General features: G+C 61.8%; 4 protein-coding genes across 11 annotated transcripts in view; 1 reads left to right on the top strand and 3 right to left on the bottom strand.

Moving 5' to 3' along the window:
* Positions 1-93: 93 nt before the first annotated feature.
* On the top strand, positions 94-2899 carry GIPC3 (GIPC PDZ domain containing family member 3). The gene is made up of 6 exons (XM_056512511.1): positions 94-545; positions 987-1172; positions 1444-1624; positions 2038-2150; positions 2284-2365; positions 2521-2899. The coding sequence occupies exons 1-6, from the start codon at positions 306-308 to the stop codon at positions 2670-2672; spliced, it is 954 nt and encodes a 317-aa protein (XP_056368486.1). The 5' UTR covers positions 94-305; the 3' UTR covers positions 2673-2899.
* A 118-nt stretch (positions 2900-3017) lies between these two features.
* TBXA2R (thromboxane A2 receptor) lies at positions 3018-9215 on the bottom strand. Of its 2 annotated transcripts, none has more exons than XM_056512506.1 (3): positions 8904-9215; positions 3910-4820; positions 3018-3447 (listed from the first exon to the last, which is right to left on the bottom strand). In XM_056512506.1, the coding sequence occupies exons 2-3, from the start codon at positions 4714-4716 to the stop codon at positions 3196-3198; spliced, it is 1059 nt and encodes a 352-aa protein (XP_056368481.1). In that variant the 5' UTR covers positions 4717-4820; positions 8904-9215; the 3' UTR covers positions 3018-3195. The 2 variants fall into 2 exon arrangements, with proteins under 2 accessions (XP_056368481.1, XP_056368482.1); XM_056512507.1 differs by having other exon boundaries at positions 8925-9215.
* A 2525-nt stretch (positions 9216-11740) lies between these two features.
* CACTIN (cactin, spliceosome C complex subunit) lies at positions 11741-17666 on the bottom strand. 2 transcript variants are annotated; one of them, XM_056512488.1, is made up of 10 exons: positions 16834-17666; positions 16054-16543; positions 15223-15318; positions 14622-14767; positions 14362-14524; positions 14140-14257; positions 13732-13924; positions 13280-13402; positions 12880-13172; positions 11741-12429 (listed from the first exon to the last, which is right to left on the bottom strand). In XM_056512488.1, exons 1-10 carry the CDS (start codon positions 17664-17666, stop codon positions 11939-11941), a joined length of 2946 nt encoding a protein of 981 aa, XP_056368463.1. In that variant the 3' UTR covers positions 11741-11938. The 2 variants fall into 2 exon arrangements, with proteins under 2 accessions (XP_056368463.1, XP_056368464.1); XM_056512489.1 differs by having other exon boundaries at positions 12880-13148.
* PIP5K1C (phosphatidylinositol-4-phosphate 5-kinase type 1 gamma) overlaps positions 17257-21146 on the bottom strand; it is a 51096-nt gene continuing 47206 nt past the window's right edge. For all 6 annotated transcript variants that reach the window (XM_056512494.1, XM_056512502.1, XM_056512503.1 and 3 more), the window contains one exon: positions 17257-21142. In XM_056512494.1, the coding sequence (XP_056368469.1) occupies positions 21140-21142 (3 nt within the window). In that variant the 3' untranslated portion in view covers positions 17257-21139. The remainder of the gene's footprint in view (positions 21143-21146) is intronic.

Raw genomic sequence — 21146 nt, 5'->3', positions numbered from 1 at the left:
CTCTGGTCCCTGTGTGTTTGTGCTCAGCGGGAGCTGTGGAGCTGATGCTGGAGTTGGTGGGGTGGATCCGTGGGTGGCAGCCCTGAGCCCATCGCTGCAGTCCCCAGCCCCAGCTGGGAGGATGTGATGGTGCTGGCTCTGGGCCGGCTGCTCTCCCACCTCCCTGGCTGGGGCTCTTCCTACGTGGCAGAGCTCACCCGATCCCCGCGGGTGACCTGCGCCGCCGGCTCAGGTTCCCGGGCGCGGGGATCACCTTACGGCCGGAGGGGAGCCAGCCCCATCCATAATTCAGCAGCGCCGCAGGGATGCAGCGGGTGGGCAGGCACGGCCGGCAGCCCCCCGAGGGCGGCCCCATGGAGAACGGCGTGGGGCAGGAGCCGGGGACCCCCGAGCCCGCCGCCCCCCGGGCCGCCCGCGCCCGCCCCAGGCTGGTGTTCCACACGCAGCTGGCCCACGGCAGCCCCACGGGCCGCATCGAGGGCTTCACCAACGTCAAGGAGCTCTACGCCAAAATCGCCGAGGTCTTTGACATCTCGCCTACCGAGGTGAGGGGCTGCAGCCCGGGGAGGGTCTTCGTGCCCCGGGTGGGGACACCCACCATGTGGCACTGGCTGTGGCCTGTGCTCTCACAAGTTCCTAGATTCTTTCAAATGGAGTCCCTAAAATTTCTTGAAGAGTGTTATGGCCTCAGGGTTGTATTGGCTCCTCTGGGGAGGGCTTGGGGGCTCTGTGCCTCGGTTCTCCCCCATAATGTGGGCAGGGAGCCGTGGCTGCCAATTCTGTGGCTGATTCCAGCTGCCCAGAGGCATGGGAAGGTGCACAGGGATGGGGCAATGCTGGGTCCCCAGGCAGGCTGGGGGTCCTGGGTCCTCTGTTCTAGCACTGCCCAGATCTGACCAAATCCCCCTGAACTGGCTGTGGCTCCCCTGACACCTCTTGCCCTACTGGGCATCCCCAGTCCCTGCTGACGGGGTTCCCTGGGGCAGATCCTCTTCTGCACGCTCAACACACACAAAGTGGACATGCAGAAGCTGCTGGGGGGACAGATTGGCCTGGAGGATTTCATCTTCGCCCATGTCCGGGGTGAGACCAAGGAGGTGGAGGTGACCAAGACAGAGGATGCGCTCGGCCTCACCATCACAGACAACGGGGCTGGCTACGCCTTCATCAAGGTGAACTCCCAGGGACTGTGGCCCTGCAGTGACATCCCCTGTGCATCCCCTCCCTGGGACCAGGCTCCTCCCTGACTCCCCACATCAGTCCTTCTCTGGGCCCACCCTGGCCCTGGGGGTCTCCCCTGCCATGGGGAGGTTTGGGGGCTGACCCAGCTACCAAAGGGCATGGGACCACTGAGGTGGTTGTGTGGGGGTTGGGCTGGGGGCTGTGTCTGACTGTCCCATTGAGCCATGGGGCCGCTGTGTCCTGTCCCACCGTGCTCCCCAGAGGATCAAGGAGGGGAGCATCATCAACCGGCTGCAGACAGTGTGTGTGGGGGACAGCATCGAGGCCATCAACGACCACACCATCGTGGGCTGCCGGCACTACGAGGTGGCGCGGATGCTGCGGGAGCTGCCGCGGGCTCAGCCCTTCACCCTCCGCCTGGTCCAGCCCAAAAAGGCCTTTGGTGAGTTGGGAAGGTCCCCCTGCTCTTGTCCTGGGGACCCCGGGATCCTCCCCAGCCTCCTGTGGCCCTGCAGCCGCTCCCCACTGTCCGAGTGCCTCCCTGTGTACCCTGTGTGTACCCTCTGCACCCCACTATGTGAATGCCCCCACAGCCCTGGGGCACCCACATGGGGGTCCCCACACCTGCTCGTGCTCCCCATGGGCATCCCCTCGCTCTGTGTGTGTTGTCCCAAGCATCCATGAGCACCACATAACCATGAGCAACCCCACCCTGCACCCTTGGGTGCCCCTGACACACCCACCCTGCCCCACACCTGACTCACCCTGGGGGGCTGGGGGATGGCTGGGCACTGAGCAGCGAGGGGCTGGGGACCCCAGCTCCTCCTGTGGCCTCACTCCCCACCTTGGGCACAGACATGATCGGGCAGCGGACACGGACAGGCAAATCCCCAGGCGAAGGCAGAGTGGCCAGTGGGAAGGAAACGCTGCGGCTGCGGACACAGGGTCCAGCTGTGCTGGAGGAGGGGGTAAGGCCCACCCCGAGCCCCCCACCCCGATCCTGTGACTGCTCACACTGGGCCAGGGTGGGGATAAGCATCCCCGTGCCCCTGGTGCTCCCTGTGCTGCACAGCATTCACCCCCCGGGCACCTTGCTCCCAGCCCAGCCCCTCCGAGGAAGAAGCTGCCCGGCGGGTGGACGACCTGCTGGAGAGTTACATGGGCATCCGTGACAGCGAGCTGGGTGAGGAGGGGGCCTGGACCCTGACCCGGAGCTGCCCCTACCCTGAGCTGCCCCTGTCCTGACCCTCGCCCCCATCCCACCCCTGCCCCTTCCCCAGCCCCTGCTCCTGTCCCAGCCCCTCACACTGGCCCTGACCTCCCTCTTCTCCCCAACAGCCTCGACGATGGTGGAGGCGGCCAAGGGCAGCCCCAGCGTGGCCCAGCTTGCCCAAGGGCTGGACTCGGTGCTGGGCGAGTTTGCTTTCCCCCAGGAGTTTGTGGCTGAGGTGTGGGCAGCCGTCTGCCACCCCAAGGGGGATAAGGAGTAGGTAGCTGGGGGGCAGGTGTTGCCCCTCACTTTTGTCCCCTCTCCATGTCCCCACTTCATCTCTGCCCCATCTGGGGCTGAGGTGCTGGTGGGGGTCCCCATCCTGCCCCCCACACCCTTCTGAACAGCACCTAGATCTGTCCCTTGGGCTGGGGGACAGAAGGCACCCAACCCACGCATCTTCCTGAGGATCCCCCTTGCACACCCCCAAATGTGGTGGGCAGCAGCCGTGGCTCATTAAAGGAGACTGCAGGAGAAAGGCTGTTGCTGATTGTCAGCAGGGTGGGTTCCCCCCTCGTACCCTCCCTGGGGCCCCCCGGGCGGTCACCCCCAGCGGGCACCAAGAGCTGCACGAGCTGTGCTTTATTGGGGACAGGGAGGGGGAAGCAGCCCTGTGCCCCCCAACAGCCCCTTGGGTGTTGTGGTTGTGGGGGGGGAAGCCCCTGGATGCAGGTGATGAGGATCCACTGCGGGGTGGGACGGGGGACGGCTGTGTCCCCCCGCCCAGTGCCTGCCCAGGGCTGCTACTGCAGGACAGAGGCAGCGGTGAGCTTGCGGGGCAGGGAGGGGCTGAGGGAGACGATGGAGGGCCGGGGGTGCAGCCGGGGGTAGACGCGCTGCAGCACGGCCCGGCGGAACAGGATGTACACCCAGGGGTCCAGGATCTGGTTCCAGGTGACCATGCGGATGTAGATCAGCAGCATCTCCTGCGTGTCCCTGGGCAGCACCCGCGCGCTGCCAGGCAGGTGCTGCAGGGCTGTCTGCACGATGAAGATCTGGGGGGAGAGGGGGGGAAATGTGTCAGAGGAGGATCCATGAGCTGCTCCAGGGTGGGGAAGTGATGAAAGTCGAGCCCCTTGGAGGAGTCCTGACCCAATTCAGGGCACTGGGGAGCACCTGCTCTACCTGTCACCAGGGGACAGCTCAGGGTGTAGAGAGGTGGCAGGGGGACACCAGCAGGGGAGGTCTTACCGAAGGGAGGACACCCCCAGAGCTGGGACCTCACTAGTAGGGACATGGAGGGGACATAATGAAAGCTGGGACCTCACTGTGAAGGGTGGGGGACACCAAGCCTCAGAAGGGACATGGAGGGAGGTGGGGGAACACACCAAGACTGAGGCCCCAAAGGAAGGAGCAGGTGACACAAAGACCTTCCACAAGGAGGAACAGGGGGGACATGAAGACCCAGGAGGGACATGGAGGGGTGGTAATGGGGCACACCAGGACAGGGGCCTCACCAGGAGGGGCATCCAGCAGATGGTGGCGATAATCATGATGCCCACGAGCTGTACCATCATCTCCACCTCGCTGTCACGGCGCCGCTGCACCGACTCGCGGTCGTGGTAGACGCGGCAGAGCGTGACCACGCTGACGGTGTTGAGGACGAAGGAGAGCAGCACGGAGAGGATGCCCAGCAGTGCAAAGAGCAGGCAGAAGATGATGTCGCCAGTGTCAGGCAGGAGGGTGAGGAAGCACCAGGAGCCGGGGAACTGCAGCGTGTAGCGCCCCAGCCCCAACACCGGCAGCAGTCCCAGCAAGCAGGAGAAGCCCCACACCAGCCCCACGATGGCCCAGGCGCGGCGCTTGGAGAGGCTGGTGGAGCGAGAGAAGGGGCGGTTGATGCCCAAGAACCTCTCCCCGGCCATGGTGGCCCCCAGCAGCAGCGGGCACTGCCCGAAGAAGACCATGGAGAAGCCGAGGAAGTTGCAGAGGTGGCAGCTGGGGTCCACCTTGGCCCAGGAGAACTTGGTGAAGTGGTAGGGGATGATGACCGAAGCCGTCACCAGCAGCCCCATGAAGTCTGTGACCACCAGCCCGCAGAGGAAGATGAGGAAGGAGGAGCGGGCCTGGCTGGAGAGCTTGCGGGAGGAGCTGACCAGGACGCAGAGGGCAAAGAGGTTGGAGCAGAGGCCGATGAGGCCGAAGGCGGTGGAGAACCAGGGCGAGGCGATGCTGTTCTGTGCACTGGCTCGGCCATCGCTGGCATTGAACACCCCGAAGCACGAGTCTGCCTGCCCGGCCACGCTGCTGTTGGGGGGCTCCATGTCCTGCACTCCCTGCTGCTCCTTCCAGCAGCCTCAGGCACCCTCCTGGCTCTGCTCCATGGCTGGAGCTCCCCCGCCGCTGCTGGGACCAATCCCTCCTTGCCCTGCCGGGGGAACAGAGGGAATTCAGGGCTGTTCCCCATGGCCAAGCCCACCCGTCATCCATCCTGAGCCTGCAGAATACAGGGTTCCCCAGAGGCTGTGGAGGGGGACACCATGGTGGAATCCCAGCCCATGGAAAGGGACTCTAGGGTGGGGCCCGGCCCCTGCCGGCCCCAGGCGCAGCTGCAGGGAGTGCCAAGACCTGCAGCCCTGCAGCTGCCGGGATTAACTGTTCCCGGCCGTGAGCCACGTGGGGCTGCAGCCACGAGGCTGAATCCCGGCACAGCAAGTGCTGGGGGAACTCAGCATTGACAGCCTGGCTCCCTCCTGCCCCGGGGGGACACAGCCAGAGATCCCTGGGCCATCACCCTCCATCGTGGTGGGGGACACGCTCTAAAGGATGCAGGCACAGAGTGGCTGCACCAGGGCATGAACCTGACACTCTGCCTATCCCTGAGCACAAACCCCAGGCTCACTGTGAAGATGCCCCATTCCTCCAGTGTGCTGGGGAAACCTGAGGTACAGGTTTGAGGCTGGGCTGCAACCCTGACACCCAAACCACAGCCAGTGTGGGTGACAGACCTGCTCTGCATCCCTCACAGTGGGAGCTGTGGGTGTGACACCAGGACAGTGGTTGTGACAGGGTGCCAAAGCGATGGCTGCAGCGGTGGTCAGCCCAGTCAGTGCCACTCTGCCTTGCTTGGGCCAGGAAGCATCTGGAAATCGTAGAGTCATGGGATATCCTGAGTTGGAAGGGACCCACAAGGTTCATCAAGTCCAACTCCTGGTCCTACAGGGCCCTACATTGCAAATTAGTCCAGGCTGCCGGTGGGATGATGTGGGACAGGACAGAGACATGGCAACAATAGGGACTGGACAACCTGGGGGACACAGACCCCCACAGGGACCAGTCCCCTCCTCTCCTCCTGGGACCCATTTCTCCAGGCTCTGAATGTTCTTGCCACCCCACCTGCCCCAGCCCACCCTCCTGGCTGGTCCTCAGCCCAGTGACCCCAGTAGATGCCCAGTGGGAAGCCCAGCCCTACCTCAACACGCCACCCCTGCAAAGCCCCCAGTGCAGGGTGGCACTGCCACCTGTCTTCTGTCCCCAAGTTAAACCTCACACCAGCCCTGATCATTGCCAACCCTGACTGTTGTTCCATCCCTGGTCTGGCTCTGGGTGCCCCCACTCAGACACCCCTCAGGCCCCTGGTGCACCGCACACACCCGAGGCACTGATTGCACTGGGCTGGGCTGGGGCCAGGCATTGCAACATCCTCTGGGGCCTCATCAGTGACACGTGGGGTGATGGAGCCGGCACCCACCAGTGCCCTGCCCGTGCCCTGTCACCCTCTGTGCCACAGGACCTGCAGCCCTGCGGGGCAGGGACGGGGCCAGGGATGGTGGGGATGCCTCGTCCCCATCTCTCTCCTGTCCTGGTGTGGGGGGCTGGCAGAGCATGGTGGTGAATCACTGCGAGGGTGGGCCCAGCTTTTTCCATGAGCCAAGAGTGAAAACTTGCTGCTGTTTGTTCTCACTGGTCCCCAAGGGACCGCGTCAGCCCCAGAGCCGTCAGCCCTGCAGACACAGGCTGAGGCCTCAGCATGACATTCTAAGACCCTGAGAAGTCACCAGCCTTCCCTACATCCTCTGAGAGGTGACAAAGTCACCCTTGCCCCTTGCTGCATGAGGGCCGAGTGTGCCAGTCCCACTCTAGCTGTCCCTTGCCATGTACCTGCCACAGTTCCAGGATGCTGTCCCCAAACATGTTCCTCTTATCCCTGGGTGTTCCCTCTGCTCACTGGTGCTCAAGAGCCCATGGGGCAATGCTGCCCTGCTGTCCCTGTTACCTGGGGACTCACAGCCACAGGATGCTCCTGGCTGCTCGCTGGCTCACTGTGGCAGGGTATGACCCATCCCTACGACCCCTGTGAGGGGGGTTGGGGGTTTCCCTGCAGTGGTACCTTGGCCAAGCAAGGAAGCAGCAGCCCCAGAAGCTCCAAATCCCACCACTGCATTCCCTCCCTTCAGCTCCTGCCCACAACCTCGTGCTCGTTCACTGCTCACTGTGGACCGGGACCCCGGGGGCTCGAAGGACTCAGCTGGGCTCAGGGGCTGAGCAGCTTGGACCCCCCCTGTGCAGAGCTGCCGCAGCTGGGCCCAGCACTTAGAGGGAAACAAATATTTACAAGGGGCCACTTAGCAGCTGCAGGGCTGGGAGTGTGCCAGAACACACCAGTGGTGCCTCCGGGGGGTCCCCACTTGCATTTACCCCCCCGTCACAGGCAGCCACTGCAGGAGGATGCATGTGGGAAGAGCAGGATTGTTTGGGGTTCTGGATCCAGCAAAACGGACATGCCTTTGGAGCAAGTGTTTGGCAAGGGGTGCTGGGGTAAAATCCTGGATGAGAGGAGCTAGCTCTGAAATGTTCTGCTCGAGGCACTGGCAGTGGGGTGTGGGAGGCTGGTGCAGGCACTAATGGGGCTCCTGGCAGTGCCTGAGCCTGTGGGTTTGGGTCCTGCTGCAGATGCACCAAGGCTGCCCTGCCTCTGCTGGGCACTGCTTCCTGCCCTGGCCACATCCGAGGGCAGTGAGGGAAAGGCAGATGGGGAGTGTGGGAGGCTGCTCCTTATCAGCTTCTGCTCCAGCTCGATGTTTCCCCAGGCTTCCCCAGGCAGGACTGGGCATGGGGTCTGGACAGGGCTTGCAAGATCAGACTGTGGTGGGGCTAGAAGGGGAGAGGCACCAAACACTTGCAAAAGGAACCCCCAAACCAGATAGCAGTGACTCCCTCCACACCCCATGCGTACCCTCAGGATAGGGTCTGCCAGTGGATGTGGTGCTTAGCCACAGGGCAGCTGTGCAGAAGATGCTGCAGGGTGTTTGAATTTATCCCTTTTGTGGCCAGTCCCTGCTTGCTGGACCTCTCCAGGACAATGACTCCCCCTGCTTGATCCCTTCTGTCTCCACAGTCCGATGCCCTCGGTGCAGGCAGTCCTATGGGACACTGTGTCCCCTGTCAGGGATGGATGTGGCCCCACTGCCACCACCCTCCAGGCTGGGGCTCTGGGCTATCAAATCAGGTTGAGGCCATCAGCTGGGACAGGAAAGCCATGGGGATTGAGGACTTGGCAGGACATCAGTGTTCCTCCCTGGGCACACAACCATCACAAGGACCTGCTCCTGAAGAAGTTGGCCTGGCCTAGAGCAGGGACATCTCTAGGAAACCCAGGACAGAGGACATTCGTGGGAAGCAGTGACACACAGGATGACTCCTGTCAGGCATGGTAACTGTCCTTGCCTGTCCCTGCTGTGGCCCAGGGCAGAGGTCCCCAACCTCTTGGCTGACTGGGGAACAATTGGCACCATCCCCATTCCCATCTCCAGGGCCCCGGAGCCGGGCAGGCGGTGGCTGGAGGATCCACCCGGGTGCCCTGGAATGCAGCAGCTGGGGCTCGACAGCCCTGCAGCACCAGGCCCCCTGCCCCACGACTGCCCCCGCCTGCAGCGGCATCTCGAGGGCTTCAAGGCTGCTGGGCCGCCCACTCCGACAGCCCGAAATAGACCCTTCCTTTCCCAGCCCTTTCCTGAGCCTTTCCAAGCCCTTCTCCGGCTCTTCCCGGAGGAGCCAGCGGGGGGAGGGAACCCGTCCCGACCGGGGAGCCCCGAAAGGAAATCCTGGCTCCGACGGGAAGCCAAAGATACGGCCGTGGAGGACCCTCGGTCCCGGGGACAGACAGACAGTGGGGAGAGCGGGGACACCATGTGTCTGTCCCCCACTGTGGGGTCTCCGCTTCCCCTTCCCCGGAACGCACCCGATGCTCGGGGCTGTGCGCGAACCCGGCGGCGGAACCGGCGGCGAGTGCCCCGAGAGCCTTGGGAGCCCCTGGAGCCCCGACCGTCCTACACAGCCCCAGAGTCCCGCACAGCCGCTCCGTTCATCCCAGCCCTGCAGTCTGTCCGCCCATCCCGGTCTCTCTGTCCGTCCATCCCAGTCTTCTGGGCTCTTTGTCCTTCACAGCCCCCCTGGCCCGGTATCTCTCGCCCCGTTCCAAGCCTCCCTCCCGCGCAGTCCCGCGCCCTACCTCGCTGCCTGCGGGACTCACCCGGCCTGGCCCGGCTCGGCTCTGCCCGGCTCGGCTGGTCTCGGCTCAGCCAGGCTCAGCTCAGCTCAGCTCAGCTCCGCGGCGGGGCGGGGGAAGGGCCGGGCTCGCCGCGCCCCCCGGAACCGGCCCCGTCCCTCTCCGCTCCCTCTCTGCTCAGGACGGGCCTCCAGGCGGGGGTCGCCCCCGGCCCCATCGCCCCCGGCCCGGGCAGCGCCCCGGAGACTCGACAGGATCCCTCCGGTGCAGCCCCCCCGGTGCTGGCGCCCAAAACCCCCCCGGCGGATGCACCCGCGGCTGGGTCCGCGTCGGGGCTGGGCTCCCGCCCCGTTACTCACTTGTTTACTCGAGAGAGTCGCTGCCCGGGCGCGCTTAGCGCGGGGGGGTCCGGCCGTGCCGCCCCTCCAGCGGGACCCGCACCGCGCTGGGGTCCAACAGAGGGGTCGTCCGACCCCGGGACCCGAGAAGGGAGAGGCAGCTGCGGCTCCGGGCACCGGGGTGGCCGAGGGTCCCTGGGTGCTCCCGCAGCCCCGGCCGTCCCTGCTTTGGGGGGATTCGGCTCCCGGGGGTTTTCCCGGCCCGGCAGCTCCGAGCTCGGGATGTCGCTGCGCTGTCCCAACCCGAGACCAGCTGGGGTGGCAGGTCCCCAGGCACTGTCTCAGGACGCGACAGCCTCCGCTGCTGCTGCTCCTCGTGCTCCGCCGAAGAGGGCAGAGCTGGGGGCGCCTGAGCCCACGGGGGACGCGGGGACACCCTGTCAAGGCAAGCGAGGGGCACAGCCGCTCGGCGTTCAGGTGGATGCCCAGGCAGGTTTTCCTGGCACTGGCTAGGCAGTGAGGGGCTGCCATCATCCCGCTGTCCCTTGGTTTGGAGCAAAGATTGTCGCAGCCAAAGGCCGGGCAGAAGGCAGGGCAGGCCTGCAGAGCTGGATCGCGGCTGGCCCTGTGTGCTGCGAGCAGGGGTTGCCCCACGGCAGCGAAACGCGCGGGTTCGGCAGCCGCTGCTGCCCGGGCGGGGCCGGGGTGTGCCCCGGAGCAGCTGCGCTCACGGGTGATGGGACATCGGGCATGAACCGGCCGAGCCGCTGTGTCCCCTGCACACCTCAGGGCAGCTTCCCCCGAGACGCTGGGGAGATGTGGACTAGGAGCAGCACTGAGGGAAAAGCCGTCAGGGGCTTCAGCCGGATCCAGTCGCCGATGCGGCCCGGGCACACGCCCGGAGGCTGCAGCAGCTCTCAGGACTTTGGCTCAGTGACCCCATCCAGGGCCTGGAGTCAGAGAACCGCAGTGCCTGGAAGAGGACATGGACCGTGCTCTGGCTGGAGATACACTGGGACGTTTTTGGGGGGGGAGTTCCCCCACCTCTGTGTGTGCCCAGGAAGGAAAGGGAGGGGCTAGGGGGAGGGAGGCTGTGCCTTGCAGCTGAGCAGGGAGGGCACCAAGTACCAGCTTTGGGGTTTGGCTTTTTTCCCCCCAGTTTCCTCCTCCCTGGCCAGGCCTTCACTCACTTCCTGCATTGAGCCCCCAAACCCCCCTGCACAGGCAGCAGCTGGAAATAACTCACAGGAAGGGGAGGCCAGAGAATGTGTCCGGTGCAGCTGCTGGTCCTGGGGATGTCTGGCAGGATGGGAAGGGGGCACCCATGTGCAGGACCAAGGCAGTTGGGGTCCCCCACCCCCATTTACAGGCAAGGCCAAGCCCCACAAGTGTGGGTGGCCAGGGCAGGCATGGGAGTCTCCAGCTCCCACCGTGGCTCTGGGGCTGGATCCTGCCAGCAGAGCCAGAGGAACCAGGAGCAGGACAAGGTAACTTGCATGAGCCATGGCGCAGCCCCCAAGGCCTTGGAGGCCCCTGCAGGGGTTGGCTCTGCCCTAGTGCTGGGGGACCTGGGCAGCCCCCAAAGTCCCTGCACCATGGGCCTGTACCAGGGAGAGCGTGGATGTAGGTAGGAAATGGTGTCTTATTGAAGCCAGGGCAGGGGTTTCCTGCACCCCTGGGCACTCCTCACCATCACTCTATGCTGCCTGCCTGAGTGGGCATACCCCAGGGTTTGGGGGCCTGTGGGGATGGAGCCATGTGGGATGATGCCAGAGGAGTGTGGCTGTGCCCACGGTCATCATCTGGTGGGACCAACACCAGCAAGTCCCAGCTTAACCCTGAAGTGCCCCTAAGGTGCCCAAAACCCATCTGAACATCACTAGAGGCCCTCAGGAACCCCCACCTCATCAACAGGATACTGGGGAGTGCAGCCGCTTCTTGCTCAGGGCAGGGAGAGCCTCACAGCCATGGTGGGGGAGGGACTGCAGGCTCTGGAATCCGGATTTTCCCCTGTAAGGAAACATCCCAACCAGCATCCCTCTCCTCTCCACCAGAGCAGGCGCCTGGCAGCACTAAAGCCTCCCATGCCACAGCCAGGACTGAGGGATGTGGCAGCGCTCCCAGGCTGGAGAAGCCAGATCCCAGGGGAGGACATGCCAGGAATGGGGCCCAGGGGAGGGTGAGGGGCCCCTCTATGAAGCAGGACACAGGGCAGTGCTGGGCTGGTGAAGTCAAGGGCCCTGTGACTCCAGCTGGGGAGCAGCAGCTGGGCTGGTCTGGCACTGTAGGGGGAGGTGTTGGGAGTGGGAGGGGGTTGGAGTGGGGCAAGGAGCACACGGGGCTGACTCTGTGGGGATGGGGTAACAGACCCCAGAGAAACAGGTGTGAGGACACCCTACCCCAAGCACTACCCAGTCCCCAGGAGAGTTCCCAGTACTGGCCCAGTGTGGTACTGGCTGGTGATGTCATGCAGGAGCAGTGGGGGTGCCCACACCCAGGATCTCACGGCTAAAACAACTCTTATTTTATTTATACCAAAGTCTCAGGATCCTTCATGATAATTGCAAGGACAGAGAAAAGCCTCAGGAACATGCCCAGAGCTGGGCCCGGCCTTGGGGCCATGCATGGAACAGTGTCTGTGCTGTGGGATGAGACCCCCACCCACCCCACGGCAGGTGTCCGAGGGTGCCGAGCAGCCCCTCACCGGCGGTACCGGTAACGCTTGAAGTGGAACCAGAGCTGGAAGATGCCGTTGGCAAACTGGCAGCGGAAGCCGTGGCGGTGGGAATACTCCCACTCCCTGTTGACGATCTTGAAGGCAATGTCCTCATAGGGGGGCCCGGCGTGGAAGCGCAGGATGGCAAAGTCCTTGTTGTCCTGGCAGGCCTCCAGGAAGTACTCGGGCGTTGAGCGCTTGTCAATGAGGTCGGGGTAGAAGATGTTGAACTTATAGCCTTGCACAATCTTAGGGGGGGGGTTGTCGAAGTCGTAGTGGGTCTGGTTGTACTTGTTCCACTCGAAGCCCGTGTGCACACGGTTGAAGAAGCGGGGCTTGCGAGGCCGGTACTTGTCAGCCCACAGATAGGCCTTGCCTGTGAGCGGCATCTCCACGCTGAACTGCGCCTCGTCCGCGCCCATGCCCTCCTTGGCCTTCCGGAAGAAGATGTCATCGGTGCTCTCGGAAGCATCGCCTAGAGGGCAGGAGAGATGACATCAGGTTCTGCAGTGCCAGCCAGGCCTGGGCCATGCCACACTGCTTCAAGGCACACAGAGAAGGAGCTGCTGTGCAGAGGATGCAGAACAGGACACGGGAATGCATGGGCTGCCCTGAGTGGGCATTGGGCTGAGTTGTGCTGGAAAACTTGACCATAACACTGCTCCTGCCTGCCTGCACCCAAACACTTTAGTGGTACCGAAGCAGGTCCCCCAAGTACCATCTCCCTGCTCCTGTCCAGGCCACAGTGCCCTTTGCTCCAGGGGCACCTCTCTGCCAGGTCAGCTCTGTGTGCCTGCCCCAGATCCAGCTCTTGCCCTTTCCTGAGGGCAGAGACCCCTCCAGTCCTGCAGCCTGAATCACTGCATGCCCTCCATGCCATGCAGGCTGCAAAGCTGGTGGGTGCAGGGCCTGCCCTGGGGCTCACCTGTCACCTGGAGCTGCTGGCGCAGGAGCAGCAGCCGGTGCATGTCCTCCTCAGCCTCCAGCACGTGGGCATCGAAGGGCAGCTCGTTGGGGCCCAGCAGCCGGGGGCTGTACTTGCCCGCATCATAATCATCCAGGCTCTGCTGGATCAGATCCTCCTCCATCAGCACGGCCTCCCCCTCCGCCTCTCCCTTGGCCTCCGTGTCCTGCTCTGCCTCTGGCTCTGAGGATGGCCCTGGCTGTGCCTCAAGGCTCTCCTCGGGATCCAGCCTGTGTGGAAGAGAGAAGAGAGGACTGGGACGGGGATGTTATCCTCGTTAGCTGCTCACCTGAGCTCTGCCTGAAGGGTGAGGGCACAAGACTGCCTTTGTGCCTGGGGACAGGCCGAGGTGTTTGCTCACCTGTCGCTGGGGGAAGCTGGCTCCCGCTTGATGATGGGGAAGAGCGGTTCACTCTCCACACCCTGCTCCTGCTTCAGCTTGTACAGCTTCTGACGCAGCACGTCCTGGTGCCGCTCCCGCAACCTGAGAGAGGAGAGGAGCCGTCAGGTCCTGCCCAGGAGAACCACCTCACTCTGACTGCCCAAAGCTGTGACACCCACCTCCGTGGGCAGAAACCTGCTGGGCTTGGACAGCTTTGGGCTGAATAAGCCCCAGTTCAGTTCTCTCTTGGAGATCTCACTAAATATCACCACTGCAGAAGGGACTGCAGGTGTCCTGCCCACTCCCCTCTAAGAAATGAGCCATCTCAGAAAAGGTAGAACACCCCACCCCATTCCCTCCATCAACTGGCTTTATGCTGCCCCAGCTTTGCCCATGGAAGGGTCTGCACTGCTCCCACTCTCTGCTCTTACCTGGCCCGAGCCATGTAAGCCTTCAGCTGCTGCAGAAGGCTCTCCCAGTACCCAATGTCCAGGTTGGGCCCTCCTGCCCGGATCTTGCTCTCGATGCCCTGGTACAGAGCTTGCAGCTGGTTGTATGTCTTCCCCTTGAACACGGACTGCACATCTGAGCTGACTGAGGCGTTGACACCATCCCGACGCTCCCCTGGACAGGTGAGGGCAGCCAGTCAGTCTCCAGGTACTCAGCTGCACTCATCTGGGTTCTGCCAACAGCAGGAGGCTGGACCCTAGCCAGGGACAGCTGCCAGACCCACAGCCTCCATCCAGCAGGTCCAAGAGCCCCTCTGAGCCTGAGCACGCATGGCAAACCCACCACTCACAGTCCCTGCCAACCACACCAGGCTCTGCTCTCTTGCTCACCTGGTCCTCCTTTCCCAGAGGCCTCCAGCTTGCGGAGCTTGGCTATCTCATCCTCCGTGATGATGGTCATGTCCCTCCAGAAGTCCACGTTCTTCCCTTGCTCCAGTTCCATGTACACCTGCAGGCAGGAGATACATCAGGCACCTGCTCCACACCATCAGCAGGAAAGCAGAGCTGGGAGAGAAGCCCTGAGCTCAGGCAGAGGGGCAGCAGAGGAGGCACCTGGATGTCCTCCACCAGGTCCTCCATGTCAGAGACAGTCAAGCCGTTCAGGAAGGTGTAGGGCTCGTGCATCTCCACGGCCAGGTCATCGTCCTCTGCGCTGATGTACTTGGCCAGAAGATCAATGGGTTTCGCCCTCCCATCCCGAATCCGGATCTTAGACCTGGTGAAGGGAGAGGAACAGAGAGACAGTGGGGGACACTGAGCAGTGCCATCCTCTGCTCCCTGCCAGGCCTGGCTCTGAGCAGCTGCACACCTACCGCAGCTTGGCCTGTTGCAGGTGGAAGTTGTCCTCCTGCTCTTCCCAGGTTTTGAAGTGCTCTGCCTCTTTCTCCCGCTGCAGCATCTCCAGCTCCTGCTCCCGCATGGCTTTTTCCCGCTCCCGCTCCAGGCGGAGCTGCTTCACCTGCCCAGGGTGACAGAGCTGTGAGGCCACTGCTGATGGGCCACTGTGCACACACCACAGACACCTGCTCGAGGACACAGCCACGACATAACCTGTCCCTGAGCTGCCTTGGCTCCTGCCATCAGCCCGAGCTCCTGGAGAGTGGGGAGCCAGTGGGGCCAGGTTGCCTGGGCTCACTGCCAGCCCTGTGGGAGACAGGGGACACAGGCACAACTGAGTGCCTCAGTGTCATGACCTGGTATTATCCTCCTCAGCACCTCCTGACCTCCTGGGCTTAACCCCAAGGGAAGAGGTTTCAGAATAGTAGAAGACAGGACTCTATGGCTCCAACAATCCTACAGACTGGACATACCCAAGAGAAGAAAAAGGGGACTTCCCAAAGAGGGATGGAGAGAACCAGGCTGTAAACAGGGCTCTCTGTCAGACAGTAACACGGAAAGGAAACTTTATCCCACCTTTTGCAGCTCCAGGCGATTGTCCTCCTGGATTCGCTTGTTCCTCTCCTTCAGGTCCTTCTCGTCCAGATGGCTGATCCCTTTCTTTTCCAGTGCCTTGAACAGAATGGCCAAGGGAAGCTGTAGAACCCAAGGAGCTCCGCAGCCCCTCACTGGCCAGCAAATGCTACTCCATTTACCTTTTTCTGCTGCTCAAGTGAGGTCTGATACTGTTGAAGGTCCCTAAATCACTCAAACACTGCTCCTGAAGCCCCCCAGCAAACCCAGGCTCAGGCCACATAGCCCACCTGGCCTGGCAAGGTGAGTGCTAGCACAACAATATCAAGGACTCATGAGGGAAAGGACTTTAAAGACCATCTTGTTCTACCTTCTGCCATGACAGGGACACCTTCCACTACAGCAGGTTGCTCCAAGCACACTTCCAAGGATCCAGGGGCAGCCACAGCTGCTCTGAGTAACCTGTGCCAGGGCCTTCCCACCCTCACAGCCAACAATTCCTTCCCAATATCCCATTTTACCCTGCTCCTCCGGCAATGGGAAGCCGTTCCCCTTGTCCTGCCCCTCCAGCTCTCCTAAAGCCTTTGTAGCCACTGCAAGGAGGTCTAAGGTCTCCCCAGAGCCACTTCTTCTCCCTAACCGTGAACATCTCTTCTGTCATTACTGTAGCAGAAGTGCTGCATTCCTGTTACCATCCCCACATCCCTGACCCAGTAAATGCTGCCCAGCACCCAGCTAATCTCACTGCCCTGGATACAGACCCCACCTCAGGCACAAATTCCCCTGACTCCCCCTGTCTGTTCCATCTGGCTGGAGAGACAGGACAGAGCTCACCTTGCTCCAGATGAATGTGCCCAGCAGGTTGTTGTCCCCGAAGGGATTGTCGGTGTTGGTGTAGCCCATGTACTCTTCACCCCAGCCCATCTTTTCCCGCTTCTTTCTCTCCTTGGCCTCCTTCTTGGCCAACCTCCGTGCTCGCTTCTCCTCGGGTGTCTCCAGGGCCTTCAGCAGAGCCGCCTGCTTCTTCTTCTCTTCCCTCAGCCTCAGCCGCTCCTGCAGGCTCAGCTGCTGCCCTGGCTCCTCCCGGCCCCGGGGCCGCGGCGGGGAGGGGGAGCTGACGGAGGACACGGAGGACTTGGATCCATCCCTCCTGCGGCGCCGCTCCCGGCTCCGCGCTGCCCTGTCCCGCCCGCACTCCGGGCTGGAGCCGGAGGAGCGGCCCCGGGACCGGGAGCGCCGTTTCCTCCGCTCCTTACGGTGCCGGTCCCGGCTGCTGCTTCTTTTCTTCTTTTTCCATTTGTGTCTCTCATCGCCGGAGTCCGAGCTAGGGGGACACAGCTGAGCTTCAGCGGGAGAACGCCACGGCCGTGCCGAGCACAGAGCGTCTCCCCGCCGCAGGTGAGGCCTGCCCAGCACCGGCGCCACCGGCAGCGCCCAGACAGCGAGAGGTACCCGCACTCCCCACCCCTGAGTGCGGCAGCACTCCTCCCGCCCCCCGCCGGGCCCGGGCTGGGACAGCGGCTGGTTATGGCCGCGCGGGGCCCGGCACACCAGCCCCGCTCCCCCGGGCCCGCTGCCCCACGGACAAGGCGCGGCCGCTGCGGGCCCACTCACCCCGAGCTCGGCTCCCGCCGTCGGCCGCGACTCCGGCTCTTGCTCCGGCTGCGGTGCCGCCGCCCGCGGCTCCCAGACCGCGAGCGCCCCCGATCTCGCTCCCTCTCTCGGTCCCGGTCTCGGTCCCGTTCCTTGTCCCGGTCCCTCTCCCGCTCCGAGCGGCCGCCCCGGGCCGGGCTGCGCGACTCGGAGCCCATCGGCAGCGGCGGCTCCGCCCCGGGGCCTCGCGGGGCCTCAGCGCACCAGGCTGCCCCGCCGTCCGCCTGCACCCGCCCCGCCGCACCAGCGGCTCCGGCGCAGACAGGAGGGCGGCGGGGCAGCCCCGCGCCGGGGGCGGAGCGCAGCCGCTTTCGCCCGTCCCGACCCGCGCCCCTCTTCCCCAAAGCGCCCACACAGGAGGCGGACAGCCCGGAGAGCACAGCACAGACTGCAGAACGCTTTATCAGAGCGGGGTACAGATCTCTGGAAAACGGGCTCCCCGGAGAAGGAGGGGGAAAACCCTCAAAACAACCGAGAAAAGAAAACCGCCCAGGCCTCGAGCCCCCGACACAGAGACGGGATAGCACCCCACCGTCGGCTCCCCGTCCGGCCGCAGCGGCCGCGCCCCCTCCGCCGTACATTCGGCACACGGTGCACGCGCAGCACGGACACGGACACGTGTGGGAACAGCAACATCCACCGGGACACGCGTGGGGACAGGGACAGCCACCAGGACAGACGTGGGTGGGAAGAGGGACAGCCACCAGGACAGACTTGGTGCATGTAGACATGGACAGAAAAAACCCCTCAGACGTGAGCCAAGACGCCTCAGCCCTGGCTTTTTCCTTATCCATTTGGGCAGCGCTGGAGCAGTGGCTGGGAATGAGAAGAGGAATGTGAGCGATGGAACCCTGTAAGCGCCTCTGCCTATCTTGGACCAAGGTCTGTGAGTGTTTCACTAAAAAACTCCCCTAAGTGCGATTCCAGCACACCTGGCCAGAGAGGCAGCGGCAACCAAAAGCTGCATCCCCTCTGCACGTGTTGAGGATCTCTACAAGCTTCTGGGTTTGCCCCAGAGCCTTTACAGGAGCCTGACTGCAAACTCAAGGACAGAGATGCCCATTTTCTCCTGCCAGCCCCTTACCTGGCAGGGAGAGCTCACCTGCATCCCCAGCAGCAGGCAATGGTCAGGGCATGTCACACAGAGCCTGAGGCTGTCCTGTGGGGTCAAATCTCAGAGTACAAGACTCGTGGTGCCTCCTTTAAAGATGGAGAGCCAAGACAGCACCTGCTGGGTCACTCAGTAGAACCTGGCAGAGAACAGCAGCTCAAGTCCAGAATAAGCTGAAGTGGAAATGGAGGAACACCCAGACCAAGGGTGCTCTTTGCCATGGGCAAGTGCTGTTCCTGCCCAGGCAGCACTGGCAGTGCCTGTGACATGCCCCAGAGCTTCTGCTGCTCCCCTGCAGTGCCATGCAGAGGGGGACCAAGAATGAGCTTTAAAATCCAAGGTCCTTTCAGCCTCCATGGGAAGCAGAGGCCAAACAGTTTCTCAGCACTGAGCTGCTGGGACAGGAGATGACATGGCAGGGACTGTGCCGCCTGAACAGGGGCAGTTTCCATTTCAGATCAACATCTGCCTACAAGAAGGTTCCTTCTTGTCCCCTTGACAAAGCTGTTTTAAGTCTTTGCCTGTCCTCTTACAGGACTATCCCACCCCATCCAGACCTGATCCAAAGGGTCCAGCATTACAGAATTGCACAAGGATCTTCTCAGAAAGGGAAGACAATTCTTCGAATGAACGTGCTGCAGGAGCTCTGGGTTCACCCCCTCTCTCAGCACCCAAGCACAGCTCCAGCTCACAAATCTCATTTTCTAGGACACTCCTTGCACAGAGGCCAAGCAGCTTTAGAGACCCCCTAGAAATGAGGGGAAAGAATAAAATCTCCATCAACGATGCTTAAACCATCTCAAAAAAGATGCTTGATTTCAAGTGGCTGGAAAGTCCTGATGAGGCCAAACCCTCCAGCCCCTGACTGGGCAGGGTCAGAACAGCTCGAGCCCACCCGTTCCCCCCAGAGCCCTCTCCTCCAGCACAGCACCCAACAGCAGCAGCTGCAGCATAGATGTGGCTCCCTCTGGCCATTCTACACACACTGCTGGAGGAAAATGAGGTTGAATTTTTATCTTTTTGAAGCCCCTTGCCTTGAGCCCTAAGGTAGGTGAGGCTGTAGGCATTGCAAGGCTCCCATTCCCCTCCACCAACCCCTGAGCCCCCCCAGCCTGCAGAGCCCCCCAGGTGGGGTGGGGCAGGAGCTCCAGCCGGGAGAACGAGCTGCCAAGCAGCAACAGAAAGGGGAGAATTTCTTGAGATCGACTTTTGATATTTGGTAAATACATGGATACATGAACAGCAGCAACTTGCACAATCCCCAGACTGTGCTCCAAAGAAGCACAACTCACAGCCTTCTGCATCTACAGGTAGGGAAGGGAAGTCCAGGTCCTGCATTCTGGGCAAGAAAAAACCATCAATTCCTGAAGATTCTCACTAAGTTCAGCACAGTACAGAAGGAAGAGCTTGCCATCAGCCCAGCTACCTTCTGGGACCCAACACAACCACTCCTGAGTGCTGCTGTGAAGACAGATTGTGGGGACTGAGGCCTGAGAGCAGGATCCCACTTCTCCACCCCTCTACAAAGAATCCCAAGGGCAGTGAAGATTGTAAAGGGAATAAAGAGATTTCAACCCTCTTTCTCAAGCGAAGTTCACAAAGCAACGGACAAGACTGTCTCCTTCTGGTCTAAAGGGCTTCCTGGTTTCTCTGTGGGAGATGAGGATGGATTGCTGGATTCCAGACTAGGCTATGATATGTGTCCTGCTGATGGATGAGCCTGAACACTACCCCGTGACATCCAATTCTCTCACCTTTACACAGCCCTTGCAAACCCAACCCTCTCAGACACCCGCAGCAGGGATTTCCACCAGCAGATGTGACCCCAGGCAACACCCCAGTCACCCAGCTTTCTGTCCAGAGTCCCCGAGCACAGCAGTTGGCACAATTCCGTGGCAGAGTCAGGCTCCCATTCCTGCCTCCAGTGTGTGAACGTGCCCTTGTCTCCCTGCCTGCCCTGAGGGGCAGAGGGCACTGTGAACCAAGTGTCCATGACCCCAGGGTACACCCACAAGCACGTGAGGGGCTGAGTGGCTCCAGGAGGATGCAGGGTCTGGACAAGCCCCACGTGGGCTGGGCAGAGTGGGGAACTTGCCCTCTAACGTGGCCAGGCTTGGGAGGTGCCCAGTTCCATCTGTCTGTGCCTGTGGGGCTGGAGCAGGAGGTGGCAGGTCGGATGAGGTGCAGACTCCAAGCACAGAGGGAGGGGTGGCGCAGCAGTGCAGCACAGGGTGAAGGTGGAACCCATCACGACTTCAGGGAGAGCTGAGGTGTCCATGTCACTGTCACCAGGAACTGTGCTGCCCCGCACAGTGTTACAGACAGGAGAAGTCACTAGAGAGTTTGGATCCAAATGAATCGGCATGGCTGCTTTGGACTATGGTTACATGGGAGCAATTCTATTCCATGGCCTTTAATACATTGCATTTTCATAGCACCTTTCATCCCAGGGTTTAAGTGCTGTAACAGAAGCAGGTACTGTGCACCCACTAGCACAGGGGAAATCGAGGCACAGAGTGGTTTAGTGACTCGCCTTGGGCCACCTGGAAAAACTGTGGCAGAGTCTGGACAGCCTTAAACTTCCTGACTCACTCAGCTGGTCAGACCACACTGCTGCCTCACATGAAGCCACTCCGCTCCCTGCCCTCCCCAGCAACGTGCTCCTACCCATTCTTCAGTGAAGTCTCATGCTCCTTTTTGATGCACAAATATATGGAGAAAAAAAAAAAAGTGCAGTAAACTAAATGTTTAAAAAAGCACATTTGTGCTGTCTCTGTGCAAAGATAAAAGAAATAAATACATGATTAAAAAATTAAAAAGGTTCACAGTATCACACATGGATAGGTAGCTACGGTAGTGCACATCTGGAAAACACTGTGTTACTACCCAGGATTCTCTACACCCAGCTGGAATTCTCTGCTAGGAGCTGCGGGTGAACGGGTGGTTTCTTTGCTGCCCACGTCTGGGGTAAGTAGAAATACATGGTTATAGTTTTGCTCCATTCTGAAACGCAGTGCCCGGGATCCTGCAGTGCAGCAATACTGGTGTCAGCAAGCTCTTCCCCATCCCACTGGAATGGCTGCATCAACGAAAAGGGAACACATCGACCTGCAGAGGGAATCGCTGCTCTCTGGGACTTCTGTGTCTGCATAGAGATTACTGC

Source organism: Oenanthe melanoleuca, chromosome 28 (genome assembly GCF_029582105.1).
Source record: "Oenanthe melanoleuca isolate GR-GAL-2019-014 chromosome 28, OMel1.0, whole genome shotgun sequence".
NCBI classification, from domain to species: domain Eukaryota; kingdom Metazoa; phylum Chordata; class Aves; order Passeriformes; family Muscicapidae; genus Oenanthe; species Oenanthe melanoleuca.
This window is presented reverse-complemented; position numbering and strand designations above follow the sequence as displayed.